This window comes from Balaenoptera ricei, chromosome 8 (genome assembly GCF_028023285.1).
Source record: "Balaenoptera ricei isolate mBalRic1 chromosome 8, mBalRic1.hap2, whole genome shotgun sequence".
NCBI classification, from domain to species: Eukaryota; Metazoa; Chordata; class Mammalia; order Artiodactyla; family Balaenopteridae; genus Balaenoptera; species Balaenoptera ricei.
Genome location: NC_082646.1, coordinates 23,709,314 through 23,734,986, shown reverse-complemented (window position 1 = coordinate 23,734,986; position 25,673 = coordinate 23,709,314). Strand labels below are relative to the sequence as shown.

Sequence of the window (25,673 nt, the reverse complement as noted above, 5' to 3'; positions counted from 1 at the left end):
CTATGAATTTTGTGAAAATATTTTGTAAAGGAAAAAATTGTTTAAAATATATAGGACTAAAATATATTTCTCTCTCAGAATTACATTACAAAGAATTTCCAGTCATCAAATTAAAAGCCACTGAATCAAAACTAACGATACATCAATAATTGCTTTTCTTATTTTAAAAATAATGACTCCTTGTGCATAATTCTGAGCTTCAAATCCTGAGAAAATGTAAAATTTTCTTTAGTGAAAAATAATGGTACATCCTGTTAATATCATAATATATTAAACTATCCCAGAGCATAAACAGTATCCTATGAGGCGATTATATCTTTCAGACTATTTGTATTCATGTATTTATATTATGTGGCTTCATAAAAGAATGAATCTTAAAATAACATGAAGGTTTAGCACTCAGTGGGCATCATGGTAGATAAGACTCATGGTAAATAACTAGTTGATAGTAGCCACTACTCATTACTACTGTTAGGACACCATGCAAAAGTCTTTCAGACTGTTAAAGTAGGAAATCCAATTTAGCATACAAGCAACTTTGAAAGACTGGCAAGTAACTCCTAGGTGACTAAAACAAAAAATATCCTGGACTCCATCTTATATCTTGAACAGTTCCATAACTGTCTCTTAAAAGCCCTAATTACCATAAAGAACAAGAAAATCAACAATGAAGCCTTAGATTATTGCCAGACTTAACAAGACTTAAGGTGGTATCTTTGCAAAACTGTGTGGGAGATGTGAATATGGATGACAATAGCTGGATGTTCAAATAGCTTATTATAGTACTTGAAAAGTATATACACAGACAAAAAAGGAAGAAAAGAAGTATTTCAAGATTGCACTGAAATATATTAAACAATGCAGCATAGCTCTGGATGGGTGGAAAATAATAGAGGTAGGTTTAAAACATAAAAAAAATACACTGCAGTTTATAGAAGTAATCACATTTGATTTTTTAATAGTTCAAGTTGCACAGAGAATAGTAATCACTAGTAACACCATGTTCATATATGAAGGGTATGGTAGCATCATACCTGCCAATGAGAAGCTCACAGAATTTATAATGCCCTTTATCTGCTGCTATGGTTAAAGCTGTATCTCTCGAGGAGGGCACTGGAGGGGCATTAACATCAGCACCTTTATCCAAAAGAACTCGGCCCACCTCTGCATATCCACCAGAGGCAGCTTCCATCAGCGGTGTGAGGCCAGTCTAGGTTTAGTGAAAAACAAAAAACAACACGTAAGAGACCAGAAAGTACTAAAATGTTAAAGAACAATGATCTGGGGGAGCAATACGGTATAGCTATTACAAAATTCACGACTAAATTTCAGCACTGACACTGCTAACCTCTCTCAGTTACAGTGAGGTCTACTGAAAGCAGATGATTCTACCCAATGTCCATTTGTTGGTAAAACTTTTAAGACACGTGTACTTGGCATATAACTGGCACTTAATAAATGCTCCCTCTCTTCTCTTTCATAATACTACACAGTTTTCAGCTGATAACCCCCATGTCATTATTACCTATAAAAATCTATTGCTGAGGTATTTTCAAGAGTTCATGCTTAACTGAGTCATACAGAATGATTTCTGTTTAAATATATATGTAGGAGATAAATGTTACTACAAAGTACTAGAAGTATAATTAGCATATTGCTAATGTACACCTTAAATGCCAAAGCAATAAATCCATGGGTAAATCTCAGACTTTTTCTTACCTTAGCTCTGTGTTCCACATTTGCTTTTCTATCAAGCAGAAGACTAACCACTTCAGTTCTTCCTTGGAAGCAGGCTAAGGTAAGGGCAGTGTTCCGATTGGTTTCTCTCTGAGCATTTATGTCAGAGCCCATGTCTAACAGGAGCTTAACGGCAGCTGTGTGCCCATTCATAGCTGCTAACATCAGAGGAGAAATACCCAATTTGCTACCAGTTCTGGGGGTGGAAGTATGGGGAGAACAAAGGGAAAAATATATTTTTTAAATGTCCCACAAAAACTAGATGATAGGGCTTCCTTGGTGGCGCAGTGGTTGAGAGTCTGCCTGCCGATGCGGGGGACACGGGTTCGGGCCCTGGTCTGGGAGGATCCCACATGCCGCGGAGCAACATGAGCCACAACTCAGGCCCGTGAGCCACAACTGCTGAGCCTGCGCGTCTGGAGCCTGTGCTCCGCAACAAGAGAGGCCGCGACAGTGAGAGGCCCGCGCACCGCGATGAAGAGTGGCCTCCACTTGCCGCAACTGGAGAGGGCCCTCGCACAGAAACGAAGACCCAACACAGCCAAAAATAAATAAATAAATAAATAAAAATTAAAAAAAAAAAAACAAAAAAAAACTAGACGATAATATAGAATTCTATCTTAGGATTTAAGATTCTTTATTCTGCAGAATTATTTAAAAGAATCATTCTTCTCAGCCCTACTAAATCTTTGAGATATTACCAAGACTACACTACAAATCTTTTACTACCCAGAACTAGAATACTTTCTGTATCTCATTCAGCATTCCTAAATATGGCATTAAAAAAAGTGTTCTACAAATATCTTTAACATAGCACTGTTAAGGGACTTGGAGAGAGAGAATAAAACTTGCCTAGAATTAATCTCAGCTCCTGCATTTAGTAATATTTTGATAATGTTCACATAGCCACCAGAAGCAGCCAGGCTTAGAGGTGTGCAATCAGAAACATTCCTGTACTCTTTATTTGCCCCTCGAGCTAACAATAGCTCTACCACCTGGAAAAAGAAAAGGAAGAAATGTGTTTTCTTCTGATGGTGAGACAAGTTGCAAGGTGTATATTTCTGATTTCTCTTTTTTTCTGCTTTATTGTATAACAAAAGAAGGGGAAAGTCATTCATCCTTTGCACAAAATCAGTCTCAAATGAAAGCAAAAGGTCTTAGAGGCCAATAAAGGGATAGTTTCTCAAGTAAAATCCATTTTGGAATCTGCTGAAATGGCACAGTGTTTTCATTGAAAGATCTTGACCTCATGTGTTCTTGTGCAATGCTGTTTTGGAAATTAGTATTTCTGTATTATTCTACCACACAGTGGTAAAATAGAATAAGATTTTTTCATTTATACATGAAAATGTCTTTAAAATATTTTTTAAACTTAAAATCAAAAACTAAATGTTAATAACATTTTTGGAATAAAGCTAACACTTATCTTCCCCCAACATTTTACCATAAAAACTTTTAAGCGCACAGAAAAGTTGAAAAAAATTTACATACAATCATCACCTAGATTCTACCATTAACATTCTCCTCTACTTACTTTATCACATTTATTCGTCTGTCCATCATTTTTTGATGCATTTCATTTCTAAGTAAATTGTAGACACCTGCAATTTCCCTTAAACACATCAGCATGTGTACCATGAACTAAACTCTTATTTGTTTTTAGGCTTTTTAGGGTTTTTTTAGGTGAAATTTGTAACTTTCAATAAATGCACAAAACTTAAGTGTATATTCACTGAGTATCGACAAATGCATAAACCTAATTTAAATCTGTTATTTACTCATGTTCTTTCTCAGCCAATCCTACCCAAAGATTAGTTTCATTTACCATAGATCTTCATATAAGTCAATCACACAGTGTTTGACAATCATCTGTGTGTATTGCGTAGCATTCCATTATGTGAATATGCTGCTTTATCTATTCTATTGATAAACATCTCTACTGTTTCTAGTTTTGGGCAATTCCGAATAAAGTTGCTATGAACAATTCTTGTGGAAATATATTTTCATTGCTCATGGGCTCCACCTAGTAGCAGAATTTCTGGGTGCATGTTTAGTTAAGAAATTGCCAAACCTGTTCCTAAAGCGGTTGTACTATTTACACGCTCATCAACAAGGAGTTCTGGTTGCTCCACATCCTCAGCAAAACTTGGTATTGTCAACCTTTATAATTTTAGCCATTCTAGTGGATGTGGTTGGTGGTATCTCACTGGGGTCTTAATTTGCATTCCCTGATAGCTGAGAATATTTAGCATTTATTTAAGTGCCATTCATAGATCTTTTGTCCATTATGCCATTTAATGCACAAAACAACTCTTTGACACGGGTACTAGCATCTTCATCTTCATTTTACAAATGAGGCATAAGGAAGTTAAGGACTGCTCAAGATCATAGCACTTATCCTTGCTCTTACTGTTAAAAATGTATCTAACTGGGAAATAAATAAATGTTAATGACCAGTGCTTTGCCTTACTACCAGCTAAAACTTTACTCGTTTGAATAAAGCTATGACCAATTTTATTTTTTTTTTGTTTTTTGGGTTTTTTTAAGTTCACATTCATAAGCATTTTCTTTTTTAAATTTCATTAAAAAAAATTTTTTTTGAAGTATAGTTGATTTACAAAGTTGTGTTAGTTTCAGGTGTACAGCAAAGTGATTCAATTATACATACATATACATACTTTTTTTTTTCAGATTCTTTTTCCTTAGAGGTTACTATAAAATAGAGTCTAGTTCCCTGTGCTGTACAGTAGGTCCTTGTTGCTCATCTATTCCATACACAGCAGTGTGTATATGTTAATCCCAACCTCCTAATTTATCCCTCCCCAACTCCTTTCCCCTTTGGTAACCATAAGTTTGTTTTCTGTGTCTGTGGGTCTATTTCTGTTTTGTATATAAGTTCATTTGTTTTTTTTTTTTTTAAGATTCCATGTATAAGCGATATGATTCTTATCTTTCTCTGAAGCTATGACTAATCTTAGATGACTTTCTATCACATTTTTGCTTTTAGAGCCAGTAAGACTAACTGGCTTATGTAACAAGATCATAAAAACAAGCCCCCAAATTGGCATTAGGCTATTTTATTTTACAAACAGTCCCTTAAGCAATAAAGAAGAAAACCCTAATCACATTTCTTAAGTTTTCTTAATTCCTTTATGCAAAGATAACTGACCCTAGTTATCTCTCAGAGGGAATGGTCTATTCCCCAAAAGTAATAAACATTCAATATAAAAGAATTATTTTGTGATTTTATAGTAAAATGACTTTCTAATATTTTATTTTATTTTATATTATTTTTTGTTTTTTATTTTAATGTCAAATATTTATATTAACATATTTCCATACAAATAACCCAATGAAAGTTTAGTATTAGTTGTTTTGTTTGTTTGGTTTTTTTTTTTTTTATACTGCAGGTTCTTATTAGTCATCAATTTTATACACATCAGTGTATACATGTCAATCCCAATCGCCCAATTCAGCACACCACCATCCCCATCCCACCGCAGTTTTCCCCCTTTGGTATCCATATGTCTGTTCTCTACATCTGTGTCTCAACTTCTGCCCTGCAAACTGGCTCATCTGTACCATTTTTCTAGGTTCCACATACATGCGTTAATATACGATATTTGTTTTTCTCTTTCTGACTTACTTCACTCTGTATGACAGTCTCTAGATCCATCCACGTCTCAACAAATGACTCAATTTCGTTCCTTTTTATGGCTGAGTAATATTCCATTGTATATATGTACCACCACTTCTTTATCCATTCGTCTGTTGATGGGCATTTAGGTTGCTTCCATGACCTGCCTATTGTAAATAGAGCTGCAATGAACATTCGGGTGCATGTGTCTTTTTGAATTACGGTTTTCTCTGGGTATATGCCCAGTAGTGGGATTGCTCGGTCATATGGTAATTCTATTTTTAGTTTTTTAAGGAACCTCCATACTGTTTCTCCATAGTGGCTGTATCAATTTCCATTCCCACCAACAGTGCAAGATGGTTCCCTTTTCTCCACACCCTCTCCAGCATTTGCTGTTTGTAGATTTTCTGATGATGCCCATTCTAACTGGTGTGAGGTGATACCTCATTGTAGTTTTGATTTGCATTTCTCTAATAATTAGTGATGCTGAGCATCTTTTCATGTGCTTCGTGGCCGTCTGTATGTCTTCTTTGGAGAAATGTCTATTTAGGTCTTCTGCCCATTTTTGGATTGGAATGTTTGTTTCTTTAATATTGAGATGAATGAGCTGTTTATATATTTTAGAGATTAATCCTTTGTCCGTTGATTCATTTGCAAATATTTTCTCCCATTCTGAGGGTTGTCTTTTCGTCTTGTTTATGGTTTCCTTTGCTGTGGAAAAGCTTTGAAGTTTCATTAGGTCCCATTTGTTTATTTTTGTTTTTATTTCCATTACTCTAGGAGGTGGATCAAAAAAGATCTTGCTGTTATTTATGTCAAACAGTGTTCTCCCTATGTTTTCCTCTAAGAGTTTTATAGTGCCCAGTCTTACATTTAGGTCTCTAATCCATTTTGAGTTTATTTTTGTGTATGGTGTTAGGGAGTATTCTAATTTCATTCTTTTACATGTAGCTGTCCAGTTTTCCCAGCACCACTTATTGAACAGACTGTCTTTTCTCCATTGTCTATCTTTGCCTCCTTTGTCAGAGATTAGTTGACCATAGGTGCGTGGGTTTATCTCTGGACTTTCTATCTTGTTCCATTGATCTATGTTTCTGTTTTTGTGCCAGTACCTATTGTCTTGATTACTGTAGCTTTGTAGTATAGTCTGAAGTCAGTGAGTCTGATGCCTCCAGCTCCGTTTTTTTCCCTCAAGACTGCTTTGGCTATTTGGGGTCTTTTGTGTCTCCATACAAATTTTAAGATGACTTGTTCTAGCTCTGTAAAAAATGCCATTGGTAATTTGATAGGGATTGCATTGAATCTGTAGATTGCTTTGGGTAGTATAGTCATTTTCACAATGTTGATTCTTCCAATCCAAGAACATGGTATATCTCTCCATCTGTTGGTATCATCTTTAATTTCTTTCATCAGTGTCTTATAGTTTTCTGCATATAGGTCTTTTGTCTCCCTAGGTAGGTTTATTCCTAGGTATTTTATTCTTTTTGTTGCAATGGTAAATGGGAGTGTTTCCATAATTTCTCTTTCAGATTTTTCATCGTTAGTGTATAGGAATGCAAGAGATTTCTGTGCATTAATTTTCTATCCTGCAACTTTACCATATTCATTAATTAGCTCTAGCAGTTTTCTGGTGGCAGTTTTAGGATTCTCTATGTATAGTATCATGTTATCTGCAAACACTGACAGTTTTACTTCTTCTTTTCCAATTTGTATTTCTTTTATTTCTTTTTCTTCTCTGATTGCTGTGGCTCGGACTTCCAGAACTATGTTGAATAATAGTGGTGAGAGTGGACATCCTTGTCTCATTCCTGATCTTAGAGGAAATGCTTTCAGTTTTTCACCGTTGAGAATGATGTTTGCTGTGGGTTTGTCATATATAGCCTTTATTATGTTGAGGTAGGTTCCCTCTATGCCCACTTCTTGGAGAGTTTTTATCATAAATGGGTGTTGAATTTTGTCAAAAGCTTTTTCTGCATCTATTGAGATGATCATATGGTTTTTATTCTTCAATTTGTTAATATGGTGTATCCTATTGATTGATTTGCATATATTGAAGAATCCTTGCATCCCTGGGATAAATCCCACTTGATCGTGCTGTATGATCCTTTTAATGTGTTGTTGGATTCTGTTTGCCAGTATTTTGTTGAGGATTTTTGCATCTATATTCATCAGTGATATTGGTCTGTAATTTTTTTTTGTAGTGTCTTTGTCTGGTTTTGGTATCAGGGTGATGGTGGCCTCACAGAATGAGTTTGGGAGTGTTCCTTCCTCTGCAATTTTTTGGAAGAGTTAGAGAAGGATAGGTGTTAGCTCTTCTCTAAATGTTTGATAGAATTCACCTGTGAAGCCATCTGGTCCTGGACTTTTGTTTGTTGGAAGATTTTTAATCACAGTTTCAATTTCATTACTTGTGATTGGTCTGTTCATATTTTCTGTTTCTTCCTGGTTCAGTCTTGGAAGGTTATACCTTTCTAAGAATTTGTCCATTTCTTCCAGGTTGTCCATTTTATTGGCATAAAGTTGCTTGTAGTAGTCTCTTAGGATGCTTTGTATTTCTGTGGTGTCTGTTGTAACTTCTCCTTTTTCATTTCTAATTTTATTGATTTGAGTCCTTTCCCTCTTTTTCTTGATGAGTCTGGCTAATGGTTTATCAATTTTGTTTATCTTCTCAAAGAACCAGCTTTTAGTTTTATTGATCTTTGCTATTGTTTTCTTTGTTTCTATTTCATTTATTTCCGCTCTGATCTTTATGATTTCTTTCCTTCTGCTAACTTTGGGTTTTGTTTGTTCTTCTTTCTCTAGTTTCTTTAGGTGTAAGGTTAGATTGTTTACTTGAGATGTTTCTTGTTTCTTGAGGTAGGCTTGTATAGCTATAAACTTCCCTCTTAGAACTGCTTTCGCTGCATCCCATAGGTTTTGGGTTGTCGTGTTTTCATTGTCATTTGTCTCTAGGTATTTTTTGATTTCCTCTTTGATTTCTTCAGTGATCTCTTGGTTATTTAGTAATGTATTGTTTAGTCTCCGTGTGTTTGTGTTTTTTACGTTTTTTTCCCTGTAATTGATTTCTAATCTCATAGCGTTGTGGTCAGAAAAGATGCTTCATATGATTTCAATTTTCTTAAATTTACTGAGGCTTGATTTGTGACCCAAGATGTGATCTATCCTGGAGAATGTTCCGTGCGCACTTGAGAAGAACGTGTAATCTGCTGTTTTTGGATGGAATGTCCTATAAATATCAATTAAGTCTATCTGGTCTGTTGTGTCATTTAAAGCTTCTGTTTCCTTATTTATTTTCATTTTGGATGATCTGTTCATTGGTGTAAGTGAGGTGTTAAAGTCCCCCACTATGATTGTGTTACTGTCAATTTCCTCTTTTATAGCTGTTAGCAGTTGCCTTATGTATTGAGGTGCTCCTATGTTGGGTGCATACATATTTATAATTGTAATATCTTCTTCTTGGATTGATCCCTTGATCATTACATAGTGTCCTTCCTTGCCTCTTGTAACATTCTGTATTTTAAAGTCTATTTTATCTGATATGAGTATAGCTACTCCAGCTTTCTTTTGATTTCCATTTGCATGGAATATCTTTTTCCATCCCCTCACTTTCAGTCTGTATGTGTCCCTAGGTCTAAAGTGGGTCTCTTGTAGACAGCATATATATGGGTCTTGTTTTTGTATCTATTCAGCAAGCCTGTGTCTTTTGGTTGGAGCATTTAATCCATTCACGTTTAAGGTAATTATCGCTATGTATGTTCCTATGACCATTTTCTTAATTGTTTTGGGTTTGTTTTTGTAGGTCCTTTTCTTTTCTTGTGTTTCCCACTTAGAGAAGTTCCTTTAGCATTTGTTGTAGAGCTGGTTTGGTGGTGCTGAATTCTCTTAGCTTTTGCTTGTTTGTAAAGCTTTTGATTTATTTCTCCATCAAATCTAAATGAGATCCTTGCAGGGTAGAGTAATCTTGGTTGTAGGTTCTTCCCTTTCATCACTTTAAGTATATCATGCCACTCCCTTCTGGCTTGCAGAGTTTCTGCTGAGAAATCAGCTGTTAACCTTATGGGAGTTCCCTTGTATGTTATTTGTTGTTTTTCCCTTGCTGCTTTCAATAATTTTTCTTTGTCTTTAATTTTTGCCACTTTGATTACTATGTGTCTCGGCGTGTTTCTTCTTGGGTTTATCCTGTATGGGACTCTCTGTGCTTCCTGGACTTGGGTTGCTATTTCCTTTCCCACGTTAGGGAAGTTTTTTACTAAAATGTCTTCAAATATTTTCTCGGGTCCTTTCTCTCTTTCTTCTCCTTCTGGGACCCCTATAATGCGAATGTTGTTGCGTTTAATGTTGTCCCAGAGGTCTCTTAGGCTGTCTTCATTTCTTTTCATTCTTGTTTCTTTAGTCGGTTCCGCAGCAGTGAATTCCACCATTCTGTCTTCCAAGTCACTTATCCGTTCTTCTGCCTCAGTTATTCTGCTATTGATTCCTTCTAGTGTAGTTTTCATTTCAGTTATTGTATTGGTCATCTCTGTTTGTTTGTTCTTTATTTCTTCTAGGTCTTTGTTAATCATTTCTTGCATCTTCTCAATCTTTGCCTCCATTCTTATTCCGAGGTCCTGGATCATCTTCACTATCATTATTCTGAAATCTTTTTCTGGAAGGTTGCGTATCTCCACTTCATTTAGTTGTTTTTCTGGGGTTTTTTCTTGCTCCTTCATCTGGTATATAGCCCTCTGCCTTTTCATCTTGTCTATCTTTCTGTAAATGTGGTTTTTGGTCCACAGGCTGCAGGATTGTAGTTCTTCCTTCTGCTGTCTGCCCTCTGGTGGTTGAGCTCTAATATTTTATTAATTACTTCAAAATACTTTACTGTTCTAATGACACCAAATAAAAGCAAGAGTGTTATAGGCAAAATTATTACCCTAAAAGACTTCTATAATTATTATAACCTCATCTGTTATATTTTAGTAAGAATACATAAAGATTACAGTAGGCTTTACCATTGCTTTGAAAGGAAGAAAATCAACTGATTTCTTTTTGATTCAATATTGAAAAATGCTATGAGACAAGTATTATTTCAAACCACACAGTGATTGAAAATTTCAGTTAAGTCAAAATTTTACTTTCATTATATACCAAAACCAGAACATTTACATTTCTGACTGACAGAATCACCTCCACTGTGGAATACAGAGAATAATTAGAATGGTGAAATAAAAAAGAAAAAGATTTTTAAGCTGAGAGTGGGAAACTCACCTGGAATGACCTAAAGTGCTTCCTAAATATAAGATTCAACAACTCCCTAATTGAGAAGTTACCAATCCACAGAGACAGCACGACTGGTGAATAGAACTGGATTTAAAAAACTGATTTAAAATGAGGTTATCCAACTGATTATTAAATGCCAGCAGAATGAGGTTATCCAACTGATTATTAAATGTCCGAAGAAGACACAGAATGGAGCAAAGCTATGACCTCTTGGGCCTACACCTAAGCACACCAGCTGTTCTACCTAAAGAAACTAAAAGGTCATATAATATAACTGAGAACCTTTCCTCCGGAGTTGAGAAGGGCTGGGGAACAATTAAAAGACAAAAGTACTCAGGACAACTAAAAATTGAACACTCTTAATTCCCTACTAATCTTACATACAGAGCAACAGAGGCTGAGCTTAAGTACCTTTCCCACTAAGTACTCTGGGACAGGAAAAGATGAGTGAATATAGGCCCCACTTATCAGGAGCTTGTTGGTTTGATTTGGGATGTCTTAATCATTCTCTTAGCCTGAATGCAATATAGAGGGATTCCTATGGCAGTTCGTACTTTTACATGAGTAGGATAATAAACAATGTATGATTTTTCTGGCAAGACAGCTTATGCTAACACTGATTCTTATCCTTTTGCTAAAAGATTATAGTTTCAGTTACTGTGATAAATCTTAATGTCTGTCCACTGTTACCACAAAATCATATAAATTGAAGTGCACATCTGTTAAACAGAGAGAGACAAAAAATTACACTTGGGGACAATAATACCTCCTATCTTCCCCCAGAACAAGCCAAAGATAGTGGTGTGTCCTTGGTTCTTTCTGACCGGGCTTCAATGTCTGCACCATTGTCCAGCAATATTTCCACAACACCAACATGACCAGCTGTAGCAGCCAAGATGAGCAGAGTAAAACCTGGAGTAAAATAAAGATCTTCTTAGCTAAGCAAAGGAACAGTGCTGTTTTCCATCAAAACAGGGCTACAAGTAGTATTTCGTCACAGAACACAAATAATTCAGAAGAAAAGTTAACAAAAGTAGGCCTTACCTTTCTTGTCTCTGTGCTCAATACTAGCTCCTCTCTCTAGCAATGTCTGTACCAGTTCCTCATGACCACCAGCACAGGCAAGCGTTAGTGCCGTGTCATGATTACTCTCAGTCTGTAAAAAATTGATTAGCTCATTAGACAATTAAAAATGTTAACATCAATTACATAATATGTACATATACCAAATACACACACACACACACACACACACACATATATACCATTCTACTATATCAAACATTTGGATAGTAAGTTTCTTTTTTTTTCCCACTAATGGTCAACTTGTGATTTTTTTAAAGACTACAAATAATATTTGAACTTTATGGGCAATTCTTAAAGCAAGCAAGAAGAAAAAAAAGTATGATTTTCAACATATGCTGTTTTCAACTACATGCTTTAAGAAATACTACTGTGGACTCACTTTCCCTTCTACCCATAAATGGAGTAGCATAGACAAGATTTATCTTCCTATCCCAAATGACAAAAAAAAGACAAACTATTTGAAATGATGTTAGTTAGACAGGCAACACATGACAGTGATCACTGAGGACAGAAATGATTAACTTATTGTATTGCCTGGAGAGTTTCCAGGCTAAAGTGCAGGAAGAGGGTACCCAAACAGAGCCTGGCATTCTCCCTGAGTTGAAAAGAGAGTTTGGAGAAGTGAAGGTGGCTAGAATTCATGGGGCAGACTACTGGAGAGGAAGGCACTACATACAGAGAGTACTCCAGAGATCTGCAGAGGGCTCCCCTTGAGTCTTCAGCTGAGTTCTGATCAACACACGTGCATAAGAAAAAATTACTGGAGGCCAGGGAAAGACTACCAGAAGGGACTGAACAACACCTAGAGCTTACACAGAACTGGGAATAGTTTGGTTCCCACAGCCAGAGCAGAAAGACCCTCAAAACACACAGAATATCAAGAAAAATCCTCAGCCATTAGGCCAAATTAGCTACTCTGGACCGATCTAACAAAGCTGAAAAACAAGGCTTGAAATGAAAAAATTACTTCCAAGTAACTTAACTGCATTCGAGGAACAAAGCCCCTAAAAATTTAAAGGAACAAAAAAATATAATATACAATGTATTTTGAAAGACAAACACAATTATAATTGAGACATGACACTGTTTATATACAGTTTACTTCTGACTTATGCCAGTGATAGTGACCAATGATAGATTTAACCAGTGGTCACACTCTATCATAGTTTAAATACTTATTTAGTGAACTAAGTCCTCATGCTTTTAGTACTCTAAGCTTGTGCTATACCAGAAAGGTAACTACTAGCTACATGTGGCTATTAGTACTTGAAATATGGCTAGTGTGACTGAGGAACTAAATTTTAAATTTTATTTACTTTTAATTAATTTAAATTTAAAATGTGATATTCGATTTGGTTATTGGAAACCTTTTCTGTATGTCTGGAGCAAACTGAGTAATGAAATCTACTTTTTAGCCATACATTTAATCAAATCTAAATGCAAAACAAATATTTCCAATGAAGTCCAAATTGAGATATATTTTAAACAGGGTGGCAAACCATCTGGATTTGCCCAGGATGGAAGGGATTACTGGGATGAGAGACTTTTGGTGCTAGAGTCAGGAAAGTCCTGGGAAAACCAGGATGATCTGACCACTCTAACCTGTAACTGTAACATACACACTGAATTTTGAAGACTTTTAGTATGAAATAAAAATGTACAATACCTTAGTAACTTTTTAGTTTTGATTACATGTTTAAACAATATTATGGATATATTAGGTTAAATAAAATATTCTTTAAATGAATTCCTATTTCTTTTTGCTTTTTATTAAAATAAATTTATTTATTTATTATGGCTGCGTTGGGTCTTCATCACTGTGTGCGGGATTTCTCTAGTTGCGGTGAGCAGGGGCTACTCTTCGTTGCTGTGCGCGGGCTTCTCATTGCGGTGGCTTCTCTTGTTGCAGAGCACGGGCTCTAGGCACGCGGGCTTCAGCAGTTGTGGTGCATCGGCTCAGTAGTTGTGACTCGCGGGCTCTAGAGCACAGGCTCAGTTGTTGTGGCACACGGGCTTCGATGCTCCGCGGCATGTGGGATCTTCCCGGACCAGGGCTCGAACCTGTGTCTCCTGCATTGGCAGGCGGATTCTTAACCACTGAGCCACCAGGGAAGTCCCTCTTTTTGCTTTTTTTAATGTGGCTACCAGAAAACATAAAATTATATGAGTCTTGTATTATTTTTTTATTGCATAGCTCTGTCTAAGCCATCTTCCCGCTTTTACATATTCACCTCTATTACAGCATTTATCACCAATCTTCCTTATGTTAATATTATTTACGTGTCTATCACCCTCAGGGGACTATAAATTCCTGGAAGGTAATGAACATGTCTTATTTATGTTTGCATTCTCTACCTATTAGTGATGTCTTGCCTAGGAAACAATAAATGATAGTTAAGTTGGATGAATGACAGTAGCTGTAAGGATCATAGAATAAAAGGCTATCACTAATAAAACAAAGGATTACATATATGAAATATATATTTACTGTGTTATATAATATTATAAGGAAGGAATTATTACGTCTGATTTCAGAGAAAAGGAGACAAAGGTCAGAGAAATAACCTTCCGATGGTCACACATGCTAACAACTGGTAAAGACTGGTGTCAAAAAAAAACAAGAGGATCATGGATAACAAAATGCTGCTTACCCTCTTACATCAGAGAGCAGCCCTAAGGCACAGCTGACTGAGGTGAACAGAATGCTAAGTCCATCTGTATTATGTGCGCTCCATGTTAGTGCATAGACAATCAGTAGAAGAGTCATCTTTATGATGAAGAGTCAACTTTATGATGAAGTTTATGAGGTTTCTAGAAGTCTTCTAGGGGTTAAAGAGTAATTTAGGAAACTGGTGCCAATCGTAATAGAGAATGAAGAGATAAACAAAACTTGGCAAAGGTAAGCATGAAAATTTTAGAGGATCAGTAAAATTTGGGTTTTTTCCACATTATAAAACATCAATTCAGGGGGCTTCCCTGGTGGCGCAGTGGTTGAGAATCCGCCTGCCAATGCAGGGGACACGGGTTCGAGCCCTGGTCTGGGAAGATTCCCACATGCTGTGGAGCAGCTAGGCCCGTGAGCCACAACTACTGAGCCTGCGCGTCTGTAGCCTGTGCTCCGCAACAACAGAGGCCGCGACAGTGAGAGGCCCGCGCACCGCGATGAAGAGTGGCCCCCGCTTGCCGCAACCAGAGAAAGCCCTCGCACAGAAACGAAGACCCAACACAGCCAAAAAGAAATAGATAAATAAATTAATTTAAAAAAGAAAAGATGACTACTATCTTTAAAAAAAAAAGATAATGGATACATGTTAATTATTAAAAACAGGAAAAAAAGGCAAAATTACATGAGGAGGTATTTATTTTTCTCATTTTTGAGATGTGCTACAATAAGTTACTCCAAGTTCAAGGAAAGCCTTTAGAAATTTGAGAATAAAATGTCAAGCAGTTCAGAACTAGAACACAAGTTCAGTTCATGCCAGAACACAGGTTTTAGAACCTATGAACAGAACAACTAATTCTTTCTCACTTTTAGTGGCTAGTAGAGTTAATAAAAAGTTCACACTATAAAATACAGAAAATATTTAATTAATTCAGGGGATTCAACTCTAACCTTCAACCAGATTTATTGTTTCATATAAAACCACAGTTCTCAAAAATCTATATGTGATTCCTAATTTCCATATCTAGAGTACCCAGGTATAAGTTGTATTACACCACTCAAAATAAAAATAGAGATTAGAGCTATGTTATCAGAATGTATAGTAAAAGAGTCCCAAATAATTACTTCAAACTATCATTTATTGATGTTTCCTAAAATAAATTTTGGTAACAGCACAGTGGGTAGTATTAATCTTAAAAGTTTTGATAGTATCCAGACAAACTTAATTCAATAAAACCATTACATGAGAGGGGGAGAGCCTGTGGCACACAAACCAAGGGTGATTTCTAGTTATAGAACATAAGATTTGAGGAATGTTATAAAGAATGCAAACTCTTATCGTCAGCATTCTTTAAGGGCCAGAAATTACACATATGATTCCAGCTAATCCTTGTTTAAAATATTAGTTCCCTACTATAATGATCAACTAAAGGATCATTTTTCAAGAATCATTAGCATTTTAAAAAAAAGACTTACACACTGAGGCATTAAAAAATCACACTTCTTTTGTTCTTCCTTAAGTTAAGATTTGCGGTAAATATGCCGTATGGCCAAGGCAATATGCTAAACAGATGTAAAGATTAAACACACATGACCCTTTGCTATCTAGGCAGACCCATTTTCTCGATTTTAGACCCAGAGTCTTTTTTTCGTTTGTTTGAAAGCTGGCTCCACTAAAAATTGGCTGTTAGGCAAGGCCTCTTTCCTTACCTGTAAAATGGTAATAGTAACAGTACCTACTTCATGGGATTGTTACAGAGATTAAGTTAAAGAAGTAAGTATCTGTAAAGAGTTAAGAATGTACATGTTAAGTTTTGTTAAATAAACAAATGAAAGATCCAATTATTAGAGGATTTTTAATCTTTCAAAATAGAGGAAGAATCTTAGTATGAACTTTTTCATCATATCACCTGTCTGTAATGGCACAGTATTGTCACACATAAACCAAAATATCCATTATGTAAAATCTCATGGAATTTGTATTGAGAATCTAGAAAAAACTTCAGGTGGATGAAGCATAAGAGAATCTTTGTATTTATCACTTTAAGTACCTTCTTGGTATCATAAAAACTAGTAAGTTAAAAAAACTAACACTGAAGGTTAAAGAAAAAATGGTGAACAATTATTTCCAAATAATTATTTTGTATTATGTGTTCCAAAACAGGAAATTTCTAATTTCTAACTATGCAATTATGGTAAACTCCATGAAAAGTATTGTAACTCATATTAGGCTAACCCAACTGAAAAGCCTCAATGTAAAGACCGGATAAAGAAGCAGATTTTTAAGGAGCCATAGTCAAATCTTTTTACATAAGTATGTCTACTACATTTAAAATGTACGTCATTTTTTCAAATTAACTTTTTAAAAGTATTTATATGTAACTTCTCAGAAATTAATTTATGGTTGGTTGAGTGGTATAGTCAGGTAAAATTTCATTATCATGATAATCTCAAATTCAATAAAATCATGATCATACTTGATGGAACCTTTTCTGTAGCTGATTGATTGATTGATTTAATTTTGGCTGCACCGTGCAGCACGCAGGATCATAGTTCCCCAACCAGGGATCGAACCTGCCCCACTGCAGTGAAAGTGCAGAGTCTTAACCACTGGACCACCAGGGAAGTCCCTGTGGCTGTTTTATTTTAAAGCATTAAAAAAAAAAAAAAAGAAAGAAACCCTTTATATTTTGGTCAAGTTTTACTTTTGCTTATGGATCAATTCTTGATCCCACAAAATTAGAAAATATACTTCTGGTTAAAACATTAACAGACTCAGAGCAAAACAGATTAGAGGAAAATAATGCAAATTCAATAAAAAGTTCAATCCAATTCTATAATGCTATCAATATGAAATGTAGACCATTGTGGTTCACCAAATGAATGTCTAATTTTTTTTATGAGACTAAAAATGAAGCTCTATAGTATGGTATTTGGAAGGGTGCCTTTGAAGTCAAACCAACCTAAGTTTGACTCCCAGCCCCACCATTTCTTAGTTAAATGAAGTGATTGTAAGCCAAATGCTTAATCTCTCTCTTAGCCTGGGTTTCTTCATCAGGAAAATGGGTGTTTAAGAGGAGCTACCTTATCTGTGTACTCTGAAGATTGAATAAAGTTATTCCTTAAAAAAAGCCCCTAACTATTTTAGGTGCTCAAAAAAGTTAGCTCATATAAAATAAGGGAAGCAAGTAAGAACAGAAATGAAATTCCTTTTTCATAGTATTACCAAGAAACATCTTAATGAAAAGGAGGCTTTATTTCAATAGCTTAATAGTACAGGTCCTTAAGGATGCAATAATACAAACACACACACACACACACACACGCACACACAAACACACACACACACACACAGTCTCTCTCTCTCCCCCCATCCCCCCTCCCTAAAATTGATGCTTATAAAGAAGTGATCATTTATAAAACTGCAAGTTTTATAATGTACACCACCACCCTCACACTAGTCTCTCCATCAGGCATTAATCAAAACACAAAACTAAATAAACTGCAAACATTTCTCAGTCCTGAAGAAAGCCATATACCCTTACCTCATTCAGCAGTCTTCTAAGCTAGGCTGCTTGGCATTTCTTCAGGACAAAACACAAGCTACCGGGCTTCCCTGGTGGCGCAGTGGTTGAGAATCTGCCTGCTAATGCAGGGGACACGGGTTCGAGCCCTGGTCTGGGAAGATCCCACATGCCGCGGAGCGGCTGGGCCCGTGAGCCACAACTGCTGAGCCTGCGCGTCTGGAGCCTGTGCCCCGCAACGGGAGCGGCCGCGATGGTGAAAGGCCCGCGCAACGCGATGAAGAGTGGCCCCCACTTGCCGTAACTGGAGAAAGCCCTCGCACGAACCGAAGACCCAACACAGCCAAAAATAAATAAATAAATAAATAAAATAAATAAATAAAGTAGCTATAAAATTAAAAAAAAAAAAAAACACAAGCTACCTTCTCTTTTCCAACCTCACTTTGCTCTGACATTTCATGGTAAACTAATTCTTTTAAAAAACGTTTTTTTAAACTTAACAGTGTTATAGAAACAGACACATAGACTTACTACATATTTCAGTCAGCAAGATCAGAATTTTCAAAGAGAATATAAATGCAACTGAGTATATATGCTATATAAATGGAATCCAATATGAATTTTAAAACACATCTTCTAATTTGAGTTTAGAAGAAAATACATAATCTTAAATAAGTTCTTTCTTTTTACATCCCTTTTGAAACTAAAGTTTAAGAAAACAAGATTACTTGATGACATCAGAAACCAGATCTTCACAATAATTATCACTAATAATCTGTATTTGGCATTTTATTTCTTTAAATGTGGATTCTAATTTATAACTGTGGCTCAGGTCTTTGCCCAGAGACAAAGCAGTCTAAGATGATTTAAATAACTGATTAATGTTTCTAATGATGATATCATTCCAGTTAAAAACTATCACTCCTGAGTTTGGAGCTTGCCTGTGCATCAGTATCAATGGCAGGGTAGATAGGAAGCATGGCTGAAGGAGAGATGATAGGACTTGGAGTTGGAGTCTGAGGTTGGGAAATGGAAGCAGCGATACTGTGGGTAGGAGTGTTTGACATTGCAGATGCTCCTCCACTGACTGCTGTTGAGCAAAATAACTGTACTTAATGAGGATGAAACGTTGTTAGGTAACAGCAAGAAACAGTTGTCAGAAAATATTTAAATATCTTTAAAAACAAAATATCTACAGGTAGACTGCCATAGCACTAATAACTCATTGTTCTGGTTATTTCTGACACTGGACAACAGACCAAAATTTAAACATATATTGAGAGTAACCCATTTGCTAAACAGTCAACCATATGAAAAACAAATTCCCCTCTTACGATATGTAATCACAAAAATTAATTCAAAATAACCCTGAAAACAAAAATATTTTTATGAATTAAAATTAAATATATATGCAAATGGTTACCCATTTTATCTTCTTAATCAGAAAAGGAATAAAAGTTAAAATAGTCAAGTTCAGAAGGAGAAAATGTGTCTTTTACCTGCCAATTTCACACCTTATTTTCTAGAACTAATGAAAGTAATATCACTGTTTGGGGACATTCGTTATTGAATATTTAAAATACTTCCTATTCTTTTATTAACTGCAGACAGGGGGTGGCCCTCAGTATGACAGCATATATATATAAAAATTGGATCCTCACACAGAAACAGTTTTTCACATACAGAATTATTCTGAAGGGCACAAAATGCTCACCAACCAATCTAGCAATCACACTGACTTAGGAGGACAAAATTAAAACATTAGGGTAGAAATAAATGTATACATGCAATCAGCCTTCAAATATAGATTACTGTTAGTTCTTCTAAGTATAATTTTGCCATGATATTATTTTCACCAAAATAAGCAAATTAAGAAGGGGCTAATTAGGTCAATACTTGAGATGGGAGAATTCCAAAGGTGGTAGCAGTTGAGGGTACTTTATTCCCTCATCAACTCACTTCTGGAGTTGACATGTGAACATCAATCCTTTTTCCCCCTTATTCAAAATGCTATAGCACTAGAGTCTGGGCATTAATCTTTGAATGATCAACAGTAGTGTGGATGTATGTTACCAACGTAGTTATCAACTACATCAGACAGAAAACAATCACGATTCACAACTGGATCTGAAACCAGGCAAAAGAGGTTATGCTCCTACCAAGAACAAAACTGAAATAGACCTTATCGTAACAATTATAAACACAATTGTCAATTAAGAAATCTATTTTACATGAAATCCTTAGTTCACGCACAAACATACACTATACATTATAGCAACACTCATTCTATAATTATACATTTTTAAGTCCACTTAAAAGCCAAAGGAAGAACAAAGGAGGAAACAAAACAAAACAAAACAAAACACACTATTTGAATCCTTAGGGATCCAGATCAATAGAAAAGGGCATGTATTCAACACTAGTATGTTAATCATCTAATGATCTTGATATTGTTACTACACATTGATAGTTTTGTATGTTAAGAAAAAGATCAAGATAATTCAAATGTACACATTCTAGATATAAATTTCAAAACCATATAAAATCTATGGCTCTTAAAATGGGTTCCATATTCTCCTCTGATTAGACTGATTTTCACAAATGAAAATGCTAAACACAAAATTAGCTTCAACAGAATGAACACCAATCTGTCCGAAAAACTGAATTTTATTTCATGATACTGAACAAAAAAAATCTAAGCTTTATTGTTAAACGACTAAATTATAATTTACATTTCAATTTGAATAAGTTCTTTTAAAGAACATTATTAGTTTTCTTATTTTTGGTCAAACTGGTTGTTCTTATCACCTCTTCTAGAAGGAGATAGGAAAAATCAATTCCCTCATTTAATTCCCTTGGGGTACCTATGAAATTGGTTTACTAAAACTGAATAGCTGCCTGTCACTCATCCATTCTCTACAATTAAAAGTAGCAATTGTAAATATGTAGGTACCTGAAGGAACCATGGTACAGACCAGATCCTTACATGTGGAACTTCATTTTAGGGTTAGATTTCAGAGAGGGAAAACCAGATGCTCAAAGAAGTTTTAACATCAGGTAAGGAAAGAGGGAACTTGACAGCACAGCAAAGGCAAGTTGTTAAGACTGGTTAAATAGGGAACTGATTTTGCTTTGGCTAGTACAGAAAACAAGGAAGATAGAAGATTCTGACCAGCCAAGTACTAGAGAAAAAGAGACTGAATCTTATAAAAGCAGTCTAATAAATGGGGACTAAGGAATAAAGAACAGAAATTATGCTGAAGGAGAGAAGCAAGACTGAGCCTAATGAAGTTGTAAGATATTAAAAAACCCAAAGAAAGAAATGGAAATGGTCATTAGTCAACTGAAATAACAAGTACTACCATAGCAGAAGTTTAAAGGCTGTGGAAGTGAGTGTATATGTGTATGTTTGTGCCCGTACACATGCATGATGCAGGAATGGGTTGCAGGGAGGTAGTTGGATGTTTTTCATCCTGTTCTTTCTTCTGGCCATCTCTCCTCTCCCCATATAAATGAGAATAAACAGGTAAAGTATTTTTATAATATGACAAGTATCTGTCATATTTCCTAAACAGTTATAAGCTTTAAAAGATAATTTTATATGAAAACACCTGGAACACATAGGGAGAATTTAATTGTTTTTGTTTGGTAAACAAATCAACAGAAAAACTACTTTACAAACCTCCGATAATTCTGATCAGCATAAAAATTATACAACTGGCAAATCATTATTGATAACTATGCCCAAGAACATCAGGTAAATTCTGATAGCATATCAAAATTTTTTAAATATTCACTGGTATGGAATTTCCATTCTTCATTTAACTAAATAAATAACACTTAATTCTACACATTCTTTGGTAGTTCAATTGACATAATATAAAGAACACCATTATGATCTAGATTAATGGCCATGAAAGTAATATCAAATTTGGCATTTGGAGCTACTGTGCTTCAATTTTCATAAGATATCTACTTTTTTTTTTTTTTTTGATATCTACTGTTTTTAAAATTACATTCCCAATTATTATAACCCACTAATGGTGATTAGTAGTAACTTTCAAATCTATAGGACAAATGTATACTTCTTAATATAAGAAGCTTTATAGTTCTTACTAACAATTAATAGCATTTTTTCCGATGTAGTTACTGTACCCTCTAAGATTAGCAGAGACTTTCACTCCACATACTATTGTTGAGGTGATACTAAAAGAGGACTGGGAAACTTTAGAGCAATTTCTAAGTACAAAATCTGTCTCATTAGCTAGTTTCTTAGTTTCTGAATGTTAGCTAAATATCTCAACACTATGCAATTTCATTTTCTTTTATTCTTTTAAAAGATTAAAGTTAAATTATGTATAATCTCATCATAATATATAGTGCTACTTAAACATAGTTTCAAAATAAGAGAAAATTCAATCAACCTTTAAGTACAGACCAAAGAATTAAAAGGGGGGAAGAGAGCAGATGAAAATTATCAAAATTCACCTATTTACTCCCTTTGTTTTCCCCTGTTCCTTCTTTTTCTGGTTTTTTTTTTTTCTTTACGTTTTTTTTAAATGAAGAAAATTATTCTTTTCAGTACAGTATTCTTATGGCTTATAATCCTGTAAAATCTCATTCTACTACTTTGTTACAGAACTCACAAAAACTAAGTACCCAAAACTAGAACCATCAAAACAACCCCAACCCCTAAAATATTTCTTTTTGCCAATGAAACTAATTAAAATGGAAAAAATTTCTCTGCCTACCCATTTAAAGATATATCATTTATGATACTATCAGGGGACCACACCTTCTCATAATACAATTAGAAAGAAACTATACATTAACATTCACAGGGGATAAATCACTGACATACAGTATAATCAAACCTTATTTGGTTTGGTACTTTATTATTGTTGTAAAAGTATTTACGTTTTTTGTTTCTTTTAAATATCCATCAGGTTTGAAGTCTGATCCATTACAATATAAAGTATTTCTGTTCACAAATAAGCTTTCCGATATATCCTACTAGTTTTGCACTTCAACTTCTATCAGTTTCCCGGTTTACTGGTGTGAATACAGAAGCAAAAAAGCCAAAATTCTATCAGTATTCTGAACTTAAAGGGAAAAAACAAAAACAAACAAAAAAAATCAAACATCAACCTGACTACTGAAAAACCTAGATTCCCAGCCTACCCACCTAAGTCAGGAAGTTTCAGCCACTTGCATTGAATGAACTAATCTTTCATTTGACCTGTATCCATCTGAGAACGTCTGAGATTGAACTAATATTTCTAAAGATATACATGGTTCAAGAGTCCAAAAATAGTTCTCAAGTTTGGTAACGGCAAAAAATTCTGGCACACTCTTACTCGCCTTAAGTAAATCATATTTGATACCTGCTCATAACAATATAACCCACCTGCCACGATGTCATCCAGCGTGTCATTGAGGGTCTGAGCAGGGCTGGCTACCATTAACCCTTGTTGTGTTTCTGTCAGAATTCCTTGCCCCAGCCCTGCCAACTGTGCTTGGCCCAGTACTGGCTGTCCAACTATCACTCCTTGCAGTTCTGTAAGATTTGCGATGGACCCTGGAGGCAAGGGACCTGCCGCCAGAGGCAAAGCTTGAGGCATGGCCAGAGGCTGGACTGGTGCAAAACCCATCTGAGCAGCAGTTTGCTGGGGTTCATCTTTAAGCAGAACGGGATTCACTTGCTGTAACCGTGCATAGTCTCCCTCGGAAAGCTGTTCTCCAACCCCAACAGGAGTTAATAGTCCCAGATGTTGGCAAGACTGTTGCTACTGCTGCTGAAGTTGAATTCTTTGAGCTTTAACCTCTAGATACTGCTTTTTTAGCTGCTGCTGAGTTTTCAGTTGTAATTCTCGTTCTACTTTCTGTAGTTCCTCCAAAATCTTTTGTTTCTTCTGAATTTGCTCCTCCCTTGTTTTGTTCAGCTCCTCGATCTTCTCCTTGGTAAGTTGGTCAGCGTGAGCCAGTTCCAAGGACTGCAGCTGTGCATTCTTTTCTATGGCTTCTTTTATCCTCTGTTCCAGTTCTGTTAACTTGCCCTGAGCCTCTTCTACAATGCTCTCTGGAGACTGATTGGTGATGTAACCCTGTACATCCTGGCTGTTTGCTGGCAAATGGCTGCTGGACTTTTGTTTGGAAGCAGCTGTGTGAAAAAGAAACCCCCTCAGAAGTGCACATGAATGGCATCCTCATTACAGAGTTACTGTTGGGAGGTTTAGTGCCAACAGTTATGCACCAAGTTATTATGTCACAGAAGGTGAAAATGCGCTGTTAAGGAGTTAAAAACAAATTCACCTTCTTTATCATAAATATAAAATGTATGTATTTTATGTGCATAGAGTAATCTTTGGGAAATTAATTTCAGAATTTTAAAAATATCACATGGTTAAAATTAGACAATAGAGGGATGCATGTTTGTGATATCTAAGTGGTACAATTAAAGTAAAATCTAAGGCTATGTGTAGATAGATACCTCATCTGGTCATAAAGATGTAAAAACTTATCATAAGAACAGAAAAATAATGCTAAATTATTAAGATGTAGGGAAAACTTAAACCTCTAAGTCAAGGTTTTTCTACATTTAATAGTCTGTGCCTTTTCAACACACACACATGCACACAAAGAGTACTCAAACCACTGAGAAGTACCAGGAAATTAAAATCTAACTAAAATATATGTCTTTGTTGGGGCCTACCATCTTCAAGACTGATAAAGGTTAAGATAGAAATTCACATATTCACAAAGCTACCTGGCCAGTAGGCAACTGGGATTCAGTTTCCCTGGAAGAAAAGATGCTGAACTATGACATCCACTGTATCTTCTGACAGCCAGGTGAATAAACATATCTGGCTATCGGTATAGCAATCATTTGCTTGCTATACCAACTGAAAAAGGGGCCAAGGCTCTAGACTGGTAGTGGTGATTGAAAAGAACTGGTGGAAATACTTAGTATTCTTGTTGGTAAAATAATATAGGTAGCCAAAAACCAAAAACTTAAAAACACATTGGTTCCTCAGGTAAAACTTCCTAAAAGGAAAAACTGATTCAAACTGGTAGCTGTAATCTTTTGGGACATAACTTATGAACATGCATGATGTAACTTCCACAGATCAAATATGGACCTCAGAGTTCTAGAGCAACAAACAACTATATCTGAAGTAACTTTGAATTCTTGGTTGAGAAAAGGTATTCCAGATATAAAATCTACATTAAAACCAGTTATTCTAAAACAAAATTTAATTTTGACCTAGCTTATTAATCTTATGCCTCATCTCACTACAGAAATTTTAGTAATTTACAAAAATGTCACCCAATTATACGCAGCCTAACATTTTAACATGAATAGAAATGACTAGTTATTAGAGGAAATCATGGATAAGCGGAATTGCATCAAAGATGAGCATCTGAATTTCTACTGCTAATACTTCTGATTCCAGCACAAATTAGTGTTCTTAACTATGTTCTCTCCCAATAACATGCTTTTTTCATTGTTAAAAAAAAAAATCTTCAATTATGCCGACCTAGTAAAATTCAATTTTTGTGGAATAATAATTTTAAATGGCTAGTTTTTGGTTTTTTTTGCAATCTTATCATTTTTACTTGGACAACTTGTAAGTCTTTAGAAGTACAACTGACCTTTATTCCTGATGGGAAGAGTAGTGGCAACATTGGCAGGTGATTTGTCAGGCTCCTGAGGTGGGACAACCATGGGCAGTGCTTGAACCGGTACACGAGGAGCCTAAGACAAATG

At 35.5% G+C, this 25,673-nt stretch overlaps 1 protein-coding gene across 1 annotated transcript in view; it reads right to left on the bottom strand.

Moving 5' to 3' along the window:
• The window catches only part of LOC132369743 (ankyrin repeat domain-containing protein 17-like), a 117,388-nt gene that overhangs the window by 68,523 nt on the left and 23,192 nt on the right, over positions 1 to 25,673 (bottom strand). Inside the window, 8 exon segments of the mRNA XM_059929418.1 lie at positions 1,028 to 1,210; positions 1,720 to 1,933; positions 2,590 to 2,732; positions 11,400 to 11,545; positions 11,678 to 11,789; positions 18,847 to 18,995; positions 23,313 to 24,065; positions 25,559 to 25,661. Coding sequence (XP_059785401.1) covers positions 1,028 to 1,210; positions 1,720 to 1,933; positions 2,590 to 2,732; positions 11,400 to 11,545; positions 11,678 to 11,789; positions 18,847 to 18,995; positions 23,313 to 24,065; positions 25,559 to 25,661 — 1,803 coding nt within the window.